This window comes from Aspergillus affinis, assembly GCF_023601865.1.
Source record: "Aspergillus affinis strain CMG 70 chromosome Unknown NODE_6_length_556011_cov_87_064024, whole genome shotgun sequence".
Classification (NCBI taxonomy): domain Eukaryota; kingdom Fungi; phylum Ascomycota; class Eurotiomycetes; order Eurotiales; family Aspergillaceae; genus Aspergillus; species Aspergillus affinis.
In genome coordinates this window covers 384634-400123 of record NW_026515787.1, presented here as the reverse complement: position 1 = coordinate 400123, position 15490 = coordinate 384634, and the positions used below count along the sequence as shown (strand labels likewise).

The 15490-nt window shown below is 50.3% G+C and overlaps 6 protein-coding genes across 6 annotated transcripts; 3 read left to right on the top strand and 3 right to left on the bottom strand.

Annotated features, from left to right (window-relative positions):
• Positions 1–3488: 3488 nt before the first annotated feature.
• Positions 3489–3872, top strand: KD926_009666 (uncharacterized protein; the record flags this gene model as incomplete). The annotated part of the gene is made up of 1 exon (XM_053095702.1): positions 3489–3872. The coding sequence occupies one exon, from the start codon at positions 3489–3491 to the stop codon at positions 3870–3872; it is 384 nt and encodes a 127-aa protein (XP_052960233.1).
• A 348-nt stretch (positions 3873–4220) lies between these two features.
• Positions 4221–8070, top strand: KD926_009665 (F-box protein; the record flags this gene model as incomplete). The annotated part of the gene is made up of 5 exons (XM_053095700.1): positions 4221–6344; positions 6400–6525; positions 6580–7673; positions 7827–7833; positions 7894–8070. The coding sequence occupies 5 exons, from the start codon at positions 4221–4223 to the stop codon at positions 8068–8070; spliced, it is 3528 nt and encodes a 1175-aa protein (XP_052960232.1).
• Positions 8071–8809: 739 nt separating this feature from the next.
• Positions 8810–9863, top strand: KD926_009664 (quinone oxidoreductase family protein; the record flags this gene model as incomplete). The annotated part of the gene is made up of 2 exons (XM_053095699.1): positions 8810–9585; positions 9638–9863. 2 exons carry the CDS (start codon positions 8810–8812, stop codon positions 9861–9863), a joined length of 1002 nt encoding a protein of 333 aa, XP_052960231.1.
• Positions 9864–10594: 731 nt separating this feature from the next.
• Positions 10595–12300, bottom strand: KD926_009663 (uncharacterized protein; the record flags this gene model as incomplete). Its single annotated transcript, XM_053095698.1, has 5 exons — positions 10595–11474; positions 11540–11788; positions 11855–11872; positions 11932–12017; positions 12073–12300. The coding sequence occupies 5 exons, from the start codon at positions 12298–12300 to the stop codon at positions 10595–10597; spliced, it is 1461 nt and encodes a 486-aa protein (XP_052960230.1).
• A 541-nt stretch (positions 12301–12841) lies between these two features.
• Positions 12842–13695, bottom strand: KD926_009662 (DUF924 family protein; the record flags this gene model as incomplete). Its single annotated transcript, XM_053095697.1, has 2 exons — positions 12842–13463; positions 13529–13695. The coding sequence occupies 2 exons, from the start codon at positions 13693–13695 to the stop codon at positions 12842–12844; spliced, it is 789 nt and encodes a 262-aa protein (XP_052960229.1).
• Positions 13696–14238: 543 nt separating this feature from the next.
• Positions 14239–15172, bottom strand: KD926_009661 (putative TFIID and and SAGA complex TAF10 subunit; the record flags this gene model as incomplete). Its single annotated transcript, XM_053095696.1, has 2 exons — positions 14239–14685; positions 14768–15172. The coding sequence occupies 2 exons, from the start codon at positions 15170–15172 to the stop codon at positions 14239–14241; spliced, it is 852 nt and encodes a 283-aa protein (XP_052960228.1).
• Positions 15173–15490: the final 318 nt, after the last annotated feature.

The following is a 15490-nucleotide window of genomic DNA, read 5'->3' as shown; positions in this document are numbered from 1 at the left end:
ATAGGCATAGAATTGGCGGCCAGACGAGGCTGTGTGGAGTAGGGGAGGCGCCTCGACTTTTTCTTAACGCCATCGTCGACATCTTGCAGTGGTTGGGCTCCCTTGACTACAGGAATTTTGTCCACAGCCATGCATGTCGATCTGGCTGATTAGTGGGATGAGCTGTAAGTAGATTTGTTGAAGGAAGGAAGAGTTGAAGCTCTCGTCCCCAGTTCGGTGGGTCACTGGACCGGCTAACCGCATCGGGGATAACCCTAGCCCGGTTTAACGCAGACGCAGTAAATATTTACTGAGTAGTAGTAGGCCGATGTATACTTCACCGGGGTATAGATGATGGGCATACATGGATGAGTCGAGCCATATCCCGACTGTGAAATCTGGACTATTCACTGCCGATCGTCGACTGATGCGTCCTTCAACTTGACTTGGCAAAGGTAAGCTGTGATCTTGGCTAGGATAGGTAAAGTAGGGTTTACCAATTCTTGATGAAATTCGTAGCAACGGACTGGTCTAATGGTGAGGAATGAGTATTCTATACGTAATAGCATTATCCCGTCTCTGATCCCAACTTGATGCTATCAACAGTGGCCGTATAACATTAAGTGATCCCTCAAGCCGGCCGCTATAGTTACCAAGTCGGAACATGGGCGGAAAAACAGGATTCGTATGCGAAAGGCCGAGCTATATGAAAGGCTATTTTCAATCTAATCAGTCATAAGATCCACAGCCGACAATCACCATTAAAATAGAACTAGGTAGCCGAGACCAGTCTATGTACAGGTCACGGCGGTGCTTCTCGACTCCCCAGCCCATCCAATCTTCTTAAAATTATCATCAATACTATACTTAGATATTTTGAGCTCAAGAAAGATTGAAAATAATCTTACACGGCGATAGGATGAGTCTAGAAGATCGGAAATGCAAGTATGCTGCAGCAGAGTAATTAAATGATTGGCATGGGCTGCACGCTCTCGAGCCCCGCGCGTGCTGCGGCACGTTCGAATAAACGCCCGAAAGAACGGGTTTGTCTCAGCAAGAACCTCTCGACGTGCGTTGCTTGGTGAACGTTGGTTGCCCCTTCAACTCGGCGGCTAGACCATATCGACCGTCTGTAGGTAAGTGTTCTATGCAAAAATGAGTGGCGGGATGTTTGGTAGCTTACACTTTATGCTCCGAGAAGGCCTAGACATCTTTGAATCAGCAGCAAGTCTCCGAATCTCCCCGTCAAATACCCTTAGCTATCAATTATCGACACCAGCCTCTCACCTCAGTCTGACCACCATGGCTGCCCATATGCCTTCGTTTCAAAACAATCTCGGTTTCCTCGATACACTGCAGTCAGTGAAACCACACAGCCCCGAAGGAGCTGTCCAATACGTCTGACAGGGAATAGTGACGGAGTGGCTTCTAGGCCGCGATGGCTAAAAATTGGTCTTCAAGCCTTCCACGCCCGTTGAATGTAACATGCCCAACGTCGTCGTTTACCAGGTCCAACCCTAGCAAAATCCAAGCGAGTGGGTCGAGCGCCAGATCTTGCGGGTGAAATGCAAGGGCCCATCCAACAAAGACCGGTACAGCATGATCGCGACAGATGTCCAAGGCAAAAGACTGTTTGGGTCAATTGCTGTTGGCAAGAAAGTGAGGTTCTACTGATTCGACGGACGAGAATCATCCGGCCAAGTCGTCGTGCAACTTCATCAGGAGACCTTCGATATGGACGACTCAGATGATATCGTACAGATTGAGTGGATGGATTATATCAAAGTGAATGCGTGGCAATAGAGTGGCTCCTGGGTCGCCCAAGGCTGGGTCTTCCATCACGCTGAAGTGAATCATACCTGCGTTGCAGCGTTTACGTGTAATTGTATCGGTGTACATAGTTTAAAACATGTAAATCAAAGAAGTCCTGCATCAAATGACTCATGTACTACCACGCCACCAATATAGCATCGCCTTGAAGGCCAACTGTTTTTGAATCACCTCGCCTAAACCACAGCAGAATAGCTTAGCGAATACAGACGTCTAGCGCCATGCTGGGCCAGGTCGGAGTGATACCATGTTCTCAGCATCGAATAATATTCGAATCAGGTAGGTAACAATCCTCTACTCTGTCGGAAAACGGATGGACATATCTATGTAGGAAGGTAAGAACCTATTCAAAGTAGATTCGCCATCTACAATCCTCTTCTCAACCTCTCAAATCCCCCGTACTCTTGAATTTAGATCAACAAAGTGCGATATGTAAGCAATCAATAACTAACTAACTATAGTTAGCGGAGTATTTCGAATGTGATTACAAAGCGAAGAAATCATAACTTACCCATCGCGGGGAGCTTAAGCCGTAGGTGACTCGACAAGATTTTCCAAGTAGCGTTCAAATAAAAAATAGAAGAAAGGAAGTAAAAAGTGTGCCTCAGCCGAGTTATGAATCTCGATCATTACCCGTAAATCACGCCGTATGAGCACTACCGAATCGTAGCCAGCGTTTATCTCACACACATTCTTAAACAGCGATAAAATAGGAACCAATATCTGATCGAGACGCCAGGAAGTTAACCAGTCCCAAAAACCACCCAAAAGCCTCTCGAGATGAGGAGAGTAGGGAAATCAAATTGGGCTTTATTCGGTGGATGAAATCAAATCATGCCTATTATTTTCGTAGTAAAAGTATAGATCTCGTAGAGGCCTTTCCGAGCGCGTATGCTCGGCCTTCAAGACGCCAGGGGGGTGTAAAACTAAAGCCTCACGGCCCCCCTTCTAGGGACAATTGTTCATTGCTACCTCGAGATAGAACAAGTACGCGAGTGTCACACGGGCCCCCTGCGTACACCTATAGCCAATGAAGGGTTAATCTACCCAATGGGCGCTACCTAAGCTGACACGACGGCAAGACAAGCCTAGTAGCTCGAACATGCAGGTGTACTGCGGCAAGATAATATCAATTAGCTTGGACTGCACGCCCTTGAGCCCCCGCATGCTGAAGTTACATCTATCGCCAGCCAGGAGTATGGCGGGGATGATCTTTACTGCTTGGTCCCCGCGGGAAATTCTCGATGGGCATCATTTGATGAGGATTGGCTGCTCCTTGACCCGGGGCTATTTCAGAAGTGCACTGCCTACGTAAGTACCTCGGCGTCAAATGTCACAAGGCTCAGAGTCAAAGTTATTTAAACAGGCTAGAAGACGCCTGTAATTTGTGCATCAACTCTTCAAACCATTCCTTCAAAGCATACCGTTGCCCTGAATAAGATCATCTCTTCGCCAATATGCTATGTACTCCATATTTGCCTATCACAACCAGCAGCCATGGCCACCCATACCCCGTCGTTGCAGAACAACATCGGCTTCCTCAACACATTGCAATTGGTAAAGCTGCATAGCCTTGAAGAGACTGTGGAATTCGTCTGGCAGGAAATAGTGACGGAGTGGTTCCCGGCCGCGATGGTTACAAATGGGGATTCAAAGCTGCAACGCTCGCCAATAACAACATGCCTGATGCCACTGTCATCCAGGTCAGAGCCTTGGTCCAGAATCCCCGGGTTTCCACCGAGTGGGCTGAGCGCCAAATATTGCAGGTCAAATGCAAGCGCCCATCAAGAGACACCCCACGGGGTTGGGATGATACCATCAGTGCCCAGCTCCATGATGACCTTTCACAAACTTTGAATGATTCTCAGAGATTGTTCGGAGCCGTCGCCATTGGCAAGAAAGTGAGATTCTATCGGTTTGATGGACGAGCAGCGACACCCAGCCAAGAAATCATTCAACTGCACCAGGGTACCTTCGACATGGACGACCCAAATGGCGTCGCGCAGGTTGAGAGCATGATGGATTATATCAAGGCAAATGGGTGGCAGTGGGCCAGCTCCTAGATGGCTAGCTAGTGCTTGCTACTATAGTGGAGCTATAGTACCTAATTCCTTCGATCAGCCTCTAGGGACGCGACTTGGTAGCTGTGCTTCGTCGTTTCTTTTGTATTCAACTATACGCTCGCTTCATTAGTCATTTTCAGCCAGCTACCTGAGCTAGCAGGGCTACCAGTCATTATATGTCAATGTACCCTACCTAGTGATATTATAATAAGCAATAGAGATTGTACGTAAAGTCATGGCGAGGGTTGGCTTTGACTTGGTCGCCGAGCCTTGGCGCCACTGTGATACCTGGGGGAATCTGGCAGCGGCTAGGCGCACGGAGCGGTCAAATAGGTAAGGGGGCCTTCAATGTCGAACCTTGAATACCCCTACTACTACTACTACTACTACTACTCCGCCACCAAGGCAGATACGCCCTTTTTTGCCCTCTTGCTTTTCACGAGGTCTTTCCAATTCATTCCGTTCGATGCGCGACACCTGAACTTGATGTCTCCGAATGTTTACTGCCCCTTCTGTGGAGTCATCCTGTTGCCCGATCCGTATAGTGACGACCCAGCGTCTCCACGGACCCGCGTTCGCCCTTGGTACGCAGAAATACGAGGCATCTACTCAAATGCTAACGATGTGAGTGACATCGCTTTAACCGGGCTAGGAATCGTAGTGTCCCGGAACTATCTCAACGCGCCACTGGACAGTGATTCATCTTATGTCGGCGTGGGGACGGAAGCGCTGGAGGAATGGAGGCTCTTCCAATCATCTGAAATTCGTTGGTGCTTTGGCTTTCATGAGTCGTGCTGGAGATTGCTTCTCCTGAGGCTTGGCCATGGACAGAATGTACACTTCCCGGATCAAATGGCCGTTGCAGAGTCGGTTTTCTACCAGCTCTATTGCACCCCTTGCCTTGAGGCCTCCCGCTTCCAGTTCGGTCACGACTACGAGGGAGCTGCACAAACACAGAAAACGCTTGGGCGGCCGACGGCAATAGACCCGAGCTCACATCTCTACGCTGACCCCTGTGCGATTCCTCCTACGGAAATCCTGGACGATTCACTTTGGAGAAAGCGAAATGTTGCTTGTTCCTCAAATGCAATTGCGGCAAACATTGATTGCCTCGGTGGAGGGGCCACCTGTGTCTCTGAATTCTTTAAACTCTCGCCAGAATTAAGATTTGAGGTGCTTTCATATCTATCCTTTCACGAGCTTCTAAGTATGAGACTTGTCTGTCGGGATCTGGCTCTATTTGCGACTGTTGATAAGCTCCCACAGTCGTACTGGCGAACTAGATTCCTCCTTGGTCAAGAGGCTGATTTTCTTTTCCCCAATCTCTCGGACACACGAGACTGGTCTCGGCTTTTCTTTGGGACTAGGGCGTCTCTAAGGGCTAGATGCCTGCCCTTGGTCAACCGAAAGAGAGTCCGCCAGCTGCTGGAGCCTATAGCTGCCCTCGTGGATCTAGCTGCTGTTTTTCGAAATGGTCCGTACGGATCTACCTTTGAACCGGCGAAAACCCAAGGAAATTATTATCAACTAGCTGATACCGGAAAGCCACCTCGACCGATGGAGAAGGTTTGCTCCTTTTCAGGCCAATTAGCTGCTATTGACGCCGACAGTCCCTTGCATGATGGGTGCCGTGTGCTTTACGATAGGGCGCAATTATTTATGTCCCCGCTGGCGCGGGGACATCGGCAGCGAATAGGTATCTCAACCATTCAAATCGGAACACGGGGCTTTATATCAGGAATCAGCCTATTCCCACCAGGGGACAACATTGCCGTCGATCATCAAGCTGGGTACCACAATCACGCTTCTGAGAAGTGGGTAGAAATACCGTCTTCTTCGTACGTGAATGCTCTTTGTGTATCGTTCTGCTCGGAAGGACTGACAGGCATCAAATTTATGTTTACAAACTCGGATCCATCAGGATGGATTGGCAACAACAGTGGCCCCGGAATTGCTTATGGAACGCTTACTATTCCTGAAGGGAACAATCAGTATTGCTTGCTTGCAAGCTTAGATCGTTTCAAAATTGTTTCCATCGGCCTGGGCGAATTGATTGATCATCCTGGAGATTCTTTGACGCCTTCCTCCCAAGGAAAAACGAATTTATCCCCGGCACAGTCTCATTTGTGGATTCCGCATGTCCCAGCGTATGAAGACTTGATAATCAGCGATCTTTTACCATCCCGGCCTTCCCGGACTTTTGAACCGTTGACTAATATTGACTTTGGTGGTTCAAGAGGCCTGCTTCTCGGGTCCCTGACAAGACTTACGTTTTATATGGCATCGCGCCCTCACCCACTCATTGGAATAGAGATTTTCTACTCTAATGGGAATTCAACCCTTTTCGGCTCTAATGGAAGCTGTGGAGTCTCGCTTTTTGTCGACGGCCCCGGGGGAGAGCGAATCAATCGGATCGGCATTCTGGAAGATAAATTCGTCCTAGACCCAGCAACTGGCTTGGCTGGTTTGCAGGTATCCCCCACGCATTCCACCGCAGCATCAGTGTGCGATGCTAACTTTGGCCTAGATCTCCACAAATTATGGACGAGTTGTCATTTTTGCACCTCTTGGTTCCAAGTTCAACGCAGCTACTGGTCTCATGTTGACTTCACCTCCTGGCAACACAATCACCGGATTTGTTGCCTCTGAGTCCGTATGTAACTGGTAAGATCTTGAGTGTATCTGAATGGCAGCTGACTAGACACAGGAAAACCAACCCAATTTCATTAGAGTCGCTGTTCAGTCCCAAAAGTGTGCCGAACAACCCGTGGTGCCGGATACCATGGACTGGGAATGCCATCAGATACCCGAAGATCAGCTGCGATACGACGAAATATTCTCCCATTATATAGACAGTTCGAATCCCGGTAACTATCAAACCTATGCTTCACTGAAAAATGTCCGGAAGATTCAAGCATCCGTGGGCATCCAAGGCCGATCTAGATCTACGAACCGCATATCCGGCTTGAAGCTTGAATATTATGACCATCCAAGTCCCGGGATAATCGGACAATGGATGGATGGGCTTAGTGGTAGCTTTGAACTATCCCAAGATGAGCGAGTCCAGTCGTTAACTGTATGGGCGACTCCAATGGGGTTCTCAAGGGAATGCCGACGGATGGAAGTAGGCCAAGTCGCAGCCATACAATTTGAGACGACGTGTTCGCGCAGCGTGATATTCCGCTCCCCGGACTTCCATCCCCTCCCACCCCGAAAGTTGCAACACCAGTACCAGATCGATTCCGACGAGGAGATGGCGGCTATCTCGTGGATATTCAACGTACATTCTGATGGGGTCCGAGCAGTGCTTTCTACCGAAGGAAGCCGGAGCGACCAATTGATATTAGTGCCCCATCACCCTCCTCCTTTTGACCAGGTACAGAAGCTCTACTTTGAGACGCATGACGAAGCCGGCGGTAGAGACACTGTAGCCGAAGTCATGGCCCAGTTTCGAGACCGGGCGATTATCGGGCTTGTGTTCGTCTATGCATCGGGTAGAAAAGCAAACATAGGTGAATTCAATACTGGCACCTGTCAAACAGTTCATTTTGTGCGGAACGCGCGCATTGTTGGCTTATCAAGTATCGTCACGGAGCCCGAACTGAGGGAAATTGGGTTCGAGGTCGAATTGAATGAGCAGTCTGGGTACGAACACCTTACACTCGCCATGAATTCGCCCTCCGATGTGGCCGATCCCGTCGGGTACGATTGGCGAGACGTATGGTGCAAGGACGGGATGTCTGCGGAAAGTTACCAGTGCTCAGCACGCGACCGTGTGCATAAGCCGCCGAGCGAGTCGAGGTTAGTTGGAATGTATGTGGGCTGTCGAGATATTTGCCGTGTTGGGGCATTATACGAGCCTGGGGATAGTGGGATAGTGTGAAGAGCATTCTTAGTCTATGACATGTCATCCCAAAGGGGGTTTGCATTCAACTTCTGTTTTCGCTATTGTAGGATACAGGTGCGTGGCCAGACCAGAGTAATATCATATGTTCTCAGCCTCGGGTAATATTTGAATCAGGTACCTACGCTTCAATGCGCATGGGATCCTGGCGAGTTGGTCCGCCGGGGTTGCCTCGGAGGCAACGACTATGACGACGATGCAGCTGCTTCAGCAGGTGATGATGACGATAGTGAGTTGGCTGACATGAAATGGACATCCCAGCTGAATTACGGCATACCTATGAGTCAACTGTGAAACGCAGTAGAAAAAGCAACGATGGCCGGCAGGATGACAGGGGAAGAAGAGAATGAATGAGTTGGATCGAATCGAGGGAGACCAAATGGCCCGTCATGTGCCCGTGCTTCATAAATCATACGGGCATAACTAGTTACGGAGTATGCGGGGTCATGACTCAGCTGTGCTGGACTCCGACACTCCGAGTCTCCGATGCTCCGATTCCGATCGGATGTCCGCCAATGATGGCGTCATTTCCGACGGACCCTCGCGTTGAACACAGCAAGAGTGAGAGAAGTGACCGATTCAAGATCCGAAAGGTGGAGTAATGAACAAGACCTTGTGTTCTGGGCCATAGGGAAGACCACGGAATATCTCCGCAGACCATTGGTAATGCACGATGCTCAGTTCCCCTGTAGGTGGTCGGGTTTCCAGCTGTCTGGATAGAATGCGGGGATCGAAAACAGTAGATGAACTCAATGCGATAACACGCGGACTGGCCTTAGTAATCTTCAATCCCCCCCAGGTATCCAAGGAACATCCTTCGTCCACATCTACCCCAACACGTCCTCGGGCAATAATACTTACCCGCCATCCTCTCCGCATGTCTCGCAATCGCATTTTAACTTCGTCATCCCACTTGCCCTCCCTCGTCCGTCCATCAATTCTCGCCACAGCTTCTCCCAGCGCTGCTCGCTTGTCTGCAATCAGCTCACACCTTCGTCCATCCCCACTAACCCAACCCTCTCAAACCCGCAAAATGTCCACCCCCTCGACCATGAAAGCCGTCATTGCGGAGAAAATCGGCGGCCCCGAAGTCCTCGAATTCAAACCGGACCATCCCGTCCCCACGCCCAAGGAGGGCCAATTGCTCGTGAAGAACAACATCTCCGGCGTGAACTACATCGACACCTACTTCCGCACGGGGCTCTACCAGTCGCCCAAGCCCGAGATCCTGGGTCGCGAAGGCGCCGGCACCGTCGCGGCCGTCGGTCCCGGTCCGAATCCCTTCAACTTCAAAGTCGGCGATCGCGTCGCCTGGCTCACGACCGGCGGGTATGCAGAGTACACGGCTGTCCCTGCAGACCGGACGGTGCGGATCCCTGACGGTATCAGCGACGAGGACGTCATTGCGTCGTTTCTGAGCGGTATGACCGTGCTCTCGTTCAGTCGGGAGACGTATGCCGTGCAAAAGGACGACTGGGTGCTTTTGCATGCCGCGGCTGGCGGCGCGGGGTTCCTCATGACGCAGCTCCTCAAGACGGTTGGCGCGAAGGTCATTGGCACCGCAGGCGGGCCGGAGAAGGTGGCGTTGGTGAAGAGCTTGGGTGCCGATGTGGTCATCGATTACCGGAGCGAGGAGGGCAAGGACTGGGTGAAGATTGTTAAGGAAATGACTGGCGGACGCGGTGTCGATGTTGTGTATGATTCCGTCGGAAGGGATACTTGGGAGGGAAGCTTAGAGGCTGTCAAGCGGAAGGGCACAATTGTCTGGTTTGGTAATGCTAGTGGCCCGGTGCCGCCTATTGCTCTGCCGTAAGTTTTTATGTGCTCCTGACGGAGACAAAAGATGGCTAATGGTATCTAGAAAACTTTCCCCCAAGTGCGTCAAGATCGCGCGGCCGACTTTGTTCGGATATATCGAGACTCGGGAGGAACTGGAATACTACGTGAACGAGCTATTCAGTCTACTCAAGTCCGGTCAGCTCAAGGTCAAGATTCACAAGGTATATCCGTTGGAGCAGGTGGCCCAGGCTCATCGCGATCTTGAAGGTCGCAAGACGACAGGCAAACTTTTGTTAAAGCATGAGTAAAGAACTTGGGCTATAATTGATTGATAGATTGGTTCCATTATACTCCATTTCGGCACCCGTACGGGGCCACGCTGGAACTTGCAGTGGCAGCGTGGCACGCAGATATATATCTTCATCTTCGCACTTTGTAGACCATTCTCCGCTCCGTGTAGAGGTTGACCGGTTGCTGAAGGTTCCCTTGACACCGGTAGGCCCTGCGGTGGACGGTCCCGTGAAGCCGTTATACCGCTGGAGGGTCTTGTTCTATGAGTCAAGCTCTGAGAGCTGTTGCCGTAGATATCAGCTGCGGAGCGGAGGTGTTTAGCGAGAATACTAGACAGGCGCGGTGTGGACAGACCGGGGGAATCTCTCTTCCAACTAGTAGGTAGAATTTTATGTCTCTGGTCCTTTTGTATGTAGTGCGCCGCTCGGCAAGTAAGTTGATTATTTCCTGGGCTAGGTAGTGCCCCGAACCTAGGCCTGGTAAGATCAGATTGCGGAGGGCATCCTGGTTGTTGGTGTAGATATCCAGGGGTCTGCACGATAGGGGGCGTAGAGGCCCTGTATGGCGAAGGGCTCCACTCCCAAGAACCTGGACTAGAGGATTAAGTGTGAAATGTATGATATTATAAGGCACATGTGAAAAGACAAATATGATTTGACCTTGATCCTCGAAACTGTGCGCTATCAACCTTGAAACCATCTACCGTAGGGCAGGGCCGTAGCTCCCATCACCTGTTCCCTGCGTTAGCCTATTTACCAGCACCCTCACCCACATCTTCGTCATCATCATTCTCCTCCTCGTCATTCTCTCCAGCCGTCAAATCCTTTGGTTTCTTCCATCCCAGCATGAGATCATTGCAAAGGACCGTATAGATAGAACTGTAGGTGATCTGAATATCCTCGAAGAAATGCAACCCGCAGTTCAGTTCCCAAACCGAAGTTATCACTTTCATGCCAGGATAGCAGTGCTTGAGCAAATTTTCCTCCAGAAAGAACTCAAACTCAGGCATTCGCACGTTGCCGCTATCCCATTCCAGACGCTCCTCCGGGCTCAGATCATACATCGGTTTGGCGAGATCGAAATATGCTCTACCAATTAATCTTCCGACAGGATGCAGATCGGGGGCGTATTCCTCGTAGAATATCTTCACGTCAGGCTCAACAGGATATACGGCGGTGACTTCGAACCCGTGGATATCTTCGACGAGCAGTGCACGAAGTTCGTTCTCGTTTGCCAGGTCTCGGAATCGCTGCGCTTGTTCGTTGGAGCCAGCACCAGCCAGGGCGAACTTGACCACTTTACGGGCAATGTCTTTGGTCATCCGCACGCTTTTGTCTCTTGGGTTCTTCCACTCATCACCTTCGACGTATAGATCATAGAGAAACCCTCCGAAGAGAGTGGAGCAGGCCGCGTTGAAGTCACCGGGTGCCTTGGCCGTGAATTGCTGGTTCTCCCAAAGCTCCTTGGAGGCAATATCACACGACTTCCTGGCCGCATCAATGCTTCCATTGTATTCCGGGCAAACGTCATGGTAGAGGAGGTAAGACAAGAAGTTGCGGATCGTGACTGTTGCCAGTTTTACCATTTCTTCGGTTTCGGGGTTGAAGAAGTATGGGAAGTAGGAAGTCCTACATAGGTTGATTGGTTATTAGTTGATGGATTCTATCGAACTGGTTGAGACGGTCGGTCTTACAAGTAGCCTCTGGCCACGGCATCAAAATCAACAGGCAAGTTCTGCTTGTCGTGATCGATGCTCGTTTGAGCCCTGGCGATCAGGATCTGCTCGTTGTCCATTTCTTTCATGTCCTTTTCATCCACGCCGGCAAACATCTTGGGCCCAACCTCCACGCCACCATATGTCAAATACTTGAAAAAGACATGGCGTCGCTCACTGTCAATGCGGCGGTTCTTCGTGTAGCGGAGGAGAGCATCTTCGATTCGACTAGGTAGGCTGTATTAGCAAGCGGCAGCAGTATAAGTTACGCTTTGAGAAAGACATCCGACTTACTGGATGAGTGGTCGCGAGCTTCGGCAAACTTGGTTAGATGACGGTTCTTCATACAGTCAGGTTGAATATTTACTCACACATCATAGAGACTCTTCGCTTCTTCGAATTCTTCCGGTGTCATAGGCTTGTCGGCAGAGTATTCTTCGAACCCAGTAGGCTTATTCTACAGGGTGTTAACCAGAATTGAGGCTGGACAATTCAATTTAATGAGAACCTACTAGTCCGCGTTTGCTCTTGGGCTTTTTCTTATTCTTCTTTTTCTTCTTTGGTTCCATCAAATCCACGATGGTGGTCATCTGGCCGTCTTCATTTCCATCGTTTGTCGCGATGTCATCAGGCTTGAGAGTTTGATCCGGAGAGACTGAGGATGCCGGTCCAGACTCTTTGCAATCTGTGATGGGTGCAGGACAGCCGGGAAGATCTTTAGAGCTGTCTGGGGGCTCCATGGCTGAGGTTTGAATGATTGGTGATGGTATGATGGTAGGAAGAAGCAGGATGAGATACAGTCGGTGCTGTAATCAATGAAGAATGTCTTATTGTTTGGAGAAAGTGAATCAAGAGTGGATGAATGGAGTGAAGAGTGCCTGGCCAGGGTTGGCCTTCACCGGGTGTCACGTTACTGAGAGGGGGGAGGCTTCGTTTGATTGTTGCATCGTTGCGTTTGCACTCTGCAGCCACAGATTGATTAACCATATGAACATGCAAAGCCAGGATGTGACTGATGGATGGTGGCTTTGTAATCAGTAATCAAGAACTTTTTCTCCTTGTTTACATCTGAATTGGTACACATTGGTCCTTATCTGTTGGACCGTCTGGATTTGATATCTAAACCGGTATATATTGCAGAAGTTTCTATCATGTGTAATTTCTCCTCTAGTCTCACATAGAAGGACAGCTATCACAAGTAGAGCGATTGTTTAGAGAATTCGTTGGTCCCCTGAAATTTAATCCGTCTCCAACAAGCTCCCCTCAATCGTTAGGAGTCGTCTAATTGTCATAATCAGCTTTTGCCCCAAACGTCTCCCCGCCATTCTTCAGATAGGCAATCTCAGCCTGTGTGGGTGTCCTGCCTAATGGCGGATTGCGATGCGGGTAACGACCAAACCGTTCGATCAAGGCAGTATGCTTCACTTCTTCATCGGTACATCTTTTGATATAATCGCGTATCGTGTCTGGCTGCTCGGAGAAGACCCGGTAACAATCCTCAGTCTCGGGATCCATTGAAGAGTCTTTCCCATTTCGGATCAACTCCTCTGCGTCGTTCGACATCTTCTCATACTGACGTAGGGCTATCTTATGCGTTTCCAGGTTCTCGGTATGCATCAAGGGCAAGTAGAACCAGAGTCGATAGGCCAATTGGTATTTGATCGGCCGCGAGTCCGGAACCCCATTCTTGATAGCTTGCAGGGCAAGTTCTGATGCCAACGGGTCAAATTGAGTGAATACCACGGCTGACTGCAAGTCTCGATAGCAATTTCGAGACATCTGGTCTAGTAATAACAGAGTACTGAGCCAGTCCAGAGGGGACGAGAGATTGAGAGCCGTTCGAAGCTCTGTTGCGGTCACATTTGCTTCCCGAATGGCCTCGAGGGCTGGAAGGAATTGCCGTCTAGAATTTGGTCAGAGTTGGGTCTGGGATCATTGGTATTGGGGAGCGAATTGAATTGAACATACGTGCACAACTTATCGAATTCCGCGTCTCTGCTGAACCAGCGGGCCATGTCGTTTTGTCCCGGCAGAACCGGGCTTGCCGCGGACTTTTGGCGATGGAACCAGAAATCCAACAAGCTCTCCCGGAAGGAGGGCGTTATGATCCGGGTGAATTGGGAAAGTCGGGTCATGGTTGTGGTAGCAGCACAGTGAAGCAATCGGGATGCGCGAGTTGAAATTCAAGGGATGAAAGACTTCTAGTACTTACAGGTTACCTACACCGTAGTAGTCCGCTCTCTCTGCATGGGAATCACATGACGATGCGGGTCGAGGCACTTTTTTTTTTTTACACTCGAGCTTCGAGGTGAGAGTCCTCATGCTTTCATAATAGTTTGATCTTCCCTCCAACCAGGAGTTACAATCTACTGAGTTTCGTTGATATTTTGACAGCATTTGCATCGAAAACCAGATGGTTCTAAGACCCAACTGTAGGATATCATTTGTCCTCAACCCCGTGTTTACGCCTAGAGATAGTGCCTATTAAAACAAAAGGATAAAACGGGAAAACAAAGTAGTGAACGCCGCCTTCCTCTCGGCCTGTCGTCACGAGCGGCGTAGCAATAAGAAAGAACCTCCAAAGACGGGTATATCCATCTTTCTCTAGGAAAAAAAAAGACGATTCGAAAGAAGGGTAACGTCATTATGGCATGATGGGAATGGCATGTAGATGAGTTTTACCGGTAGAACTCCCCCCTCTTAACACTCACGCCGTATTCAGAAACTGCCATCCCCAGATCTTCCATTGTGAGCACCGTCCGCCCTTGGCCCGAGCCACCTGACCCGCCACCTCCGAAACCAGGTCGCTGGATGCCCAGATGTGTACCGGCTTTGCCTTTGGCTTCGGCAGAAACGCCCGCCGCAGGTGCGCCGGCGCCGGCGGCGCCTGCGGGCATGCCAAGTCCCGACGCGGCGTTGAGACTGCCCATGGGGTTGCTGGCGGAGGAGCTGTTGGAGGCGCGGATACGCGCGTATTGGTACGAGTCGGCGGCGATGTCGGCGATGAACTTTTGGGTGGCAAGGGCGAGAAGACGAGCGAGGTGAGGAGGGGTTTGGTTGGGACCGTTGCCTGGTGGTGGGAGGCCGGCGAGGGTGAGGTAGTGAGCTGTTACGGCGTCGGGAATCTGTTTGGGATTTAGTATAATGCGAGAGAAGAGCCAAGAGAAAGGGAACGAAGAGTTTCAACGGAAAAAAGGGTAATCTTACGATCGGCGCATATTCATCCATCTTGCCTAGGAATTCGCGTAGGCTGGTCTCTTTTTTGCCAGGCGTCGTCGCGGCAAGGGCATCAACTGTTTCGACAGTCTGAACTGGATTTCCCAGCGGGATATCCTCATCTCCGTCGGGTGCGTTGGCCATGTTGATATTATTGTCCGCCGTATTCTTAGCTACTCCGCCGAGTTCGATATCTTGGTCGATGGAGGCATCCAAGGCGGTGCTCTCGTCGGGTTCTTGCTTGGGCACGACCGTCGCTTCTGAGTTGGTTCCCGATTGTCCTGCAGCTGCCGTGGTGGATGAAGAGGGGGGTTCTTGCGATGCAGTCTGCGATGCAACAGGTGGAGGTTGCGACGAGGATGGCACAGGAGGTTGTGATGACGATGGATCAGACATGGTTGGTTGTGAGAGGAGAACAAAGCAAGGGAGGGGAGGACCAAGCGACCGAATTAGGAAAAGGACAAAAGCAAATTATTGCAAAAAGGTAAAAAAAGCCGGGTTGGACAATGGGTGAGTTGGCAATCAAGGGTCCTTTGTGGCCTCGGGGTGCAGTTGGACGGAGGTAGAGAGCGAGCGCCGTAGTTGTACCGCCGTTGTACCTCGACCGAGTCCGTGGTCGGCCCGATTTTTCAGGTGTCTGCCAACCGGATGTTCTCAAGAGTCAAGTCTCAGTCCGAAGAATCAACTATGATTGATGATTTTTAATACAATAAA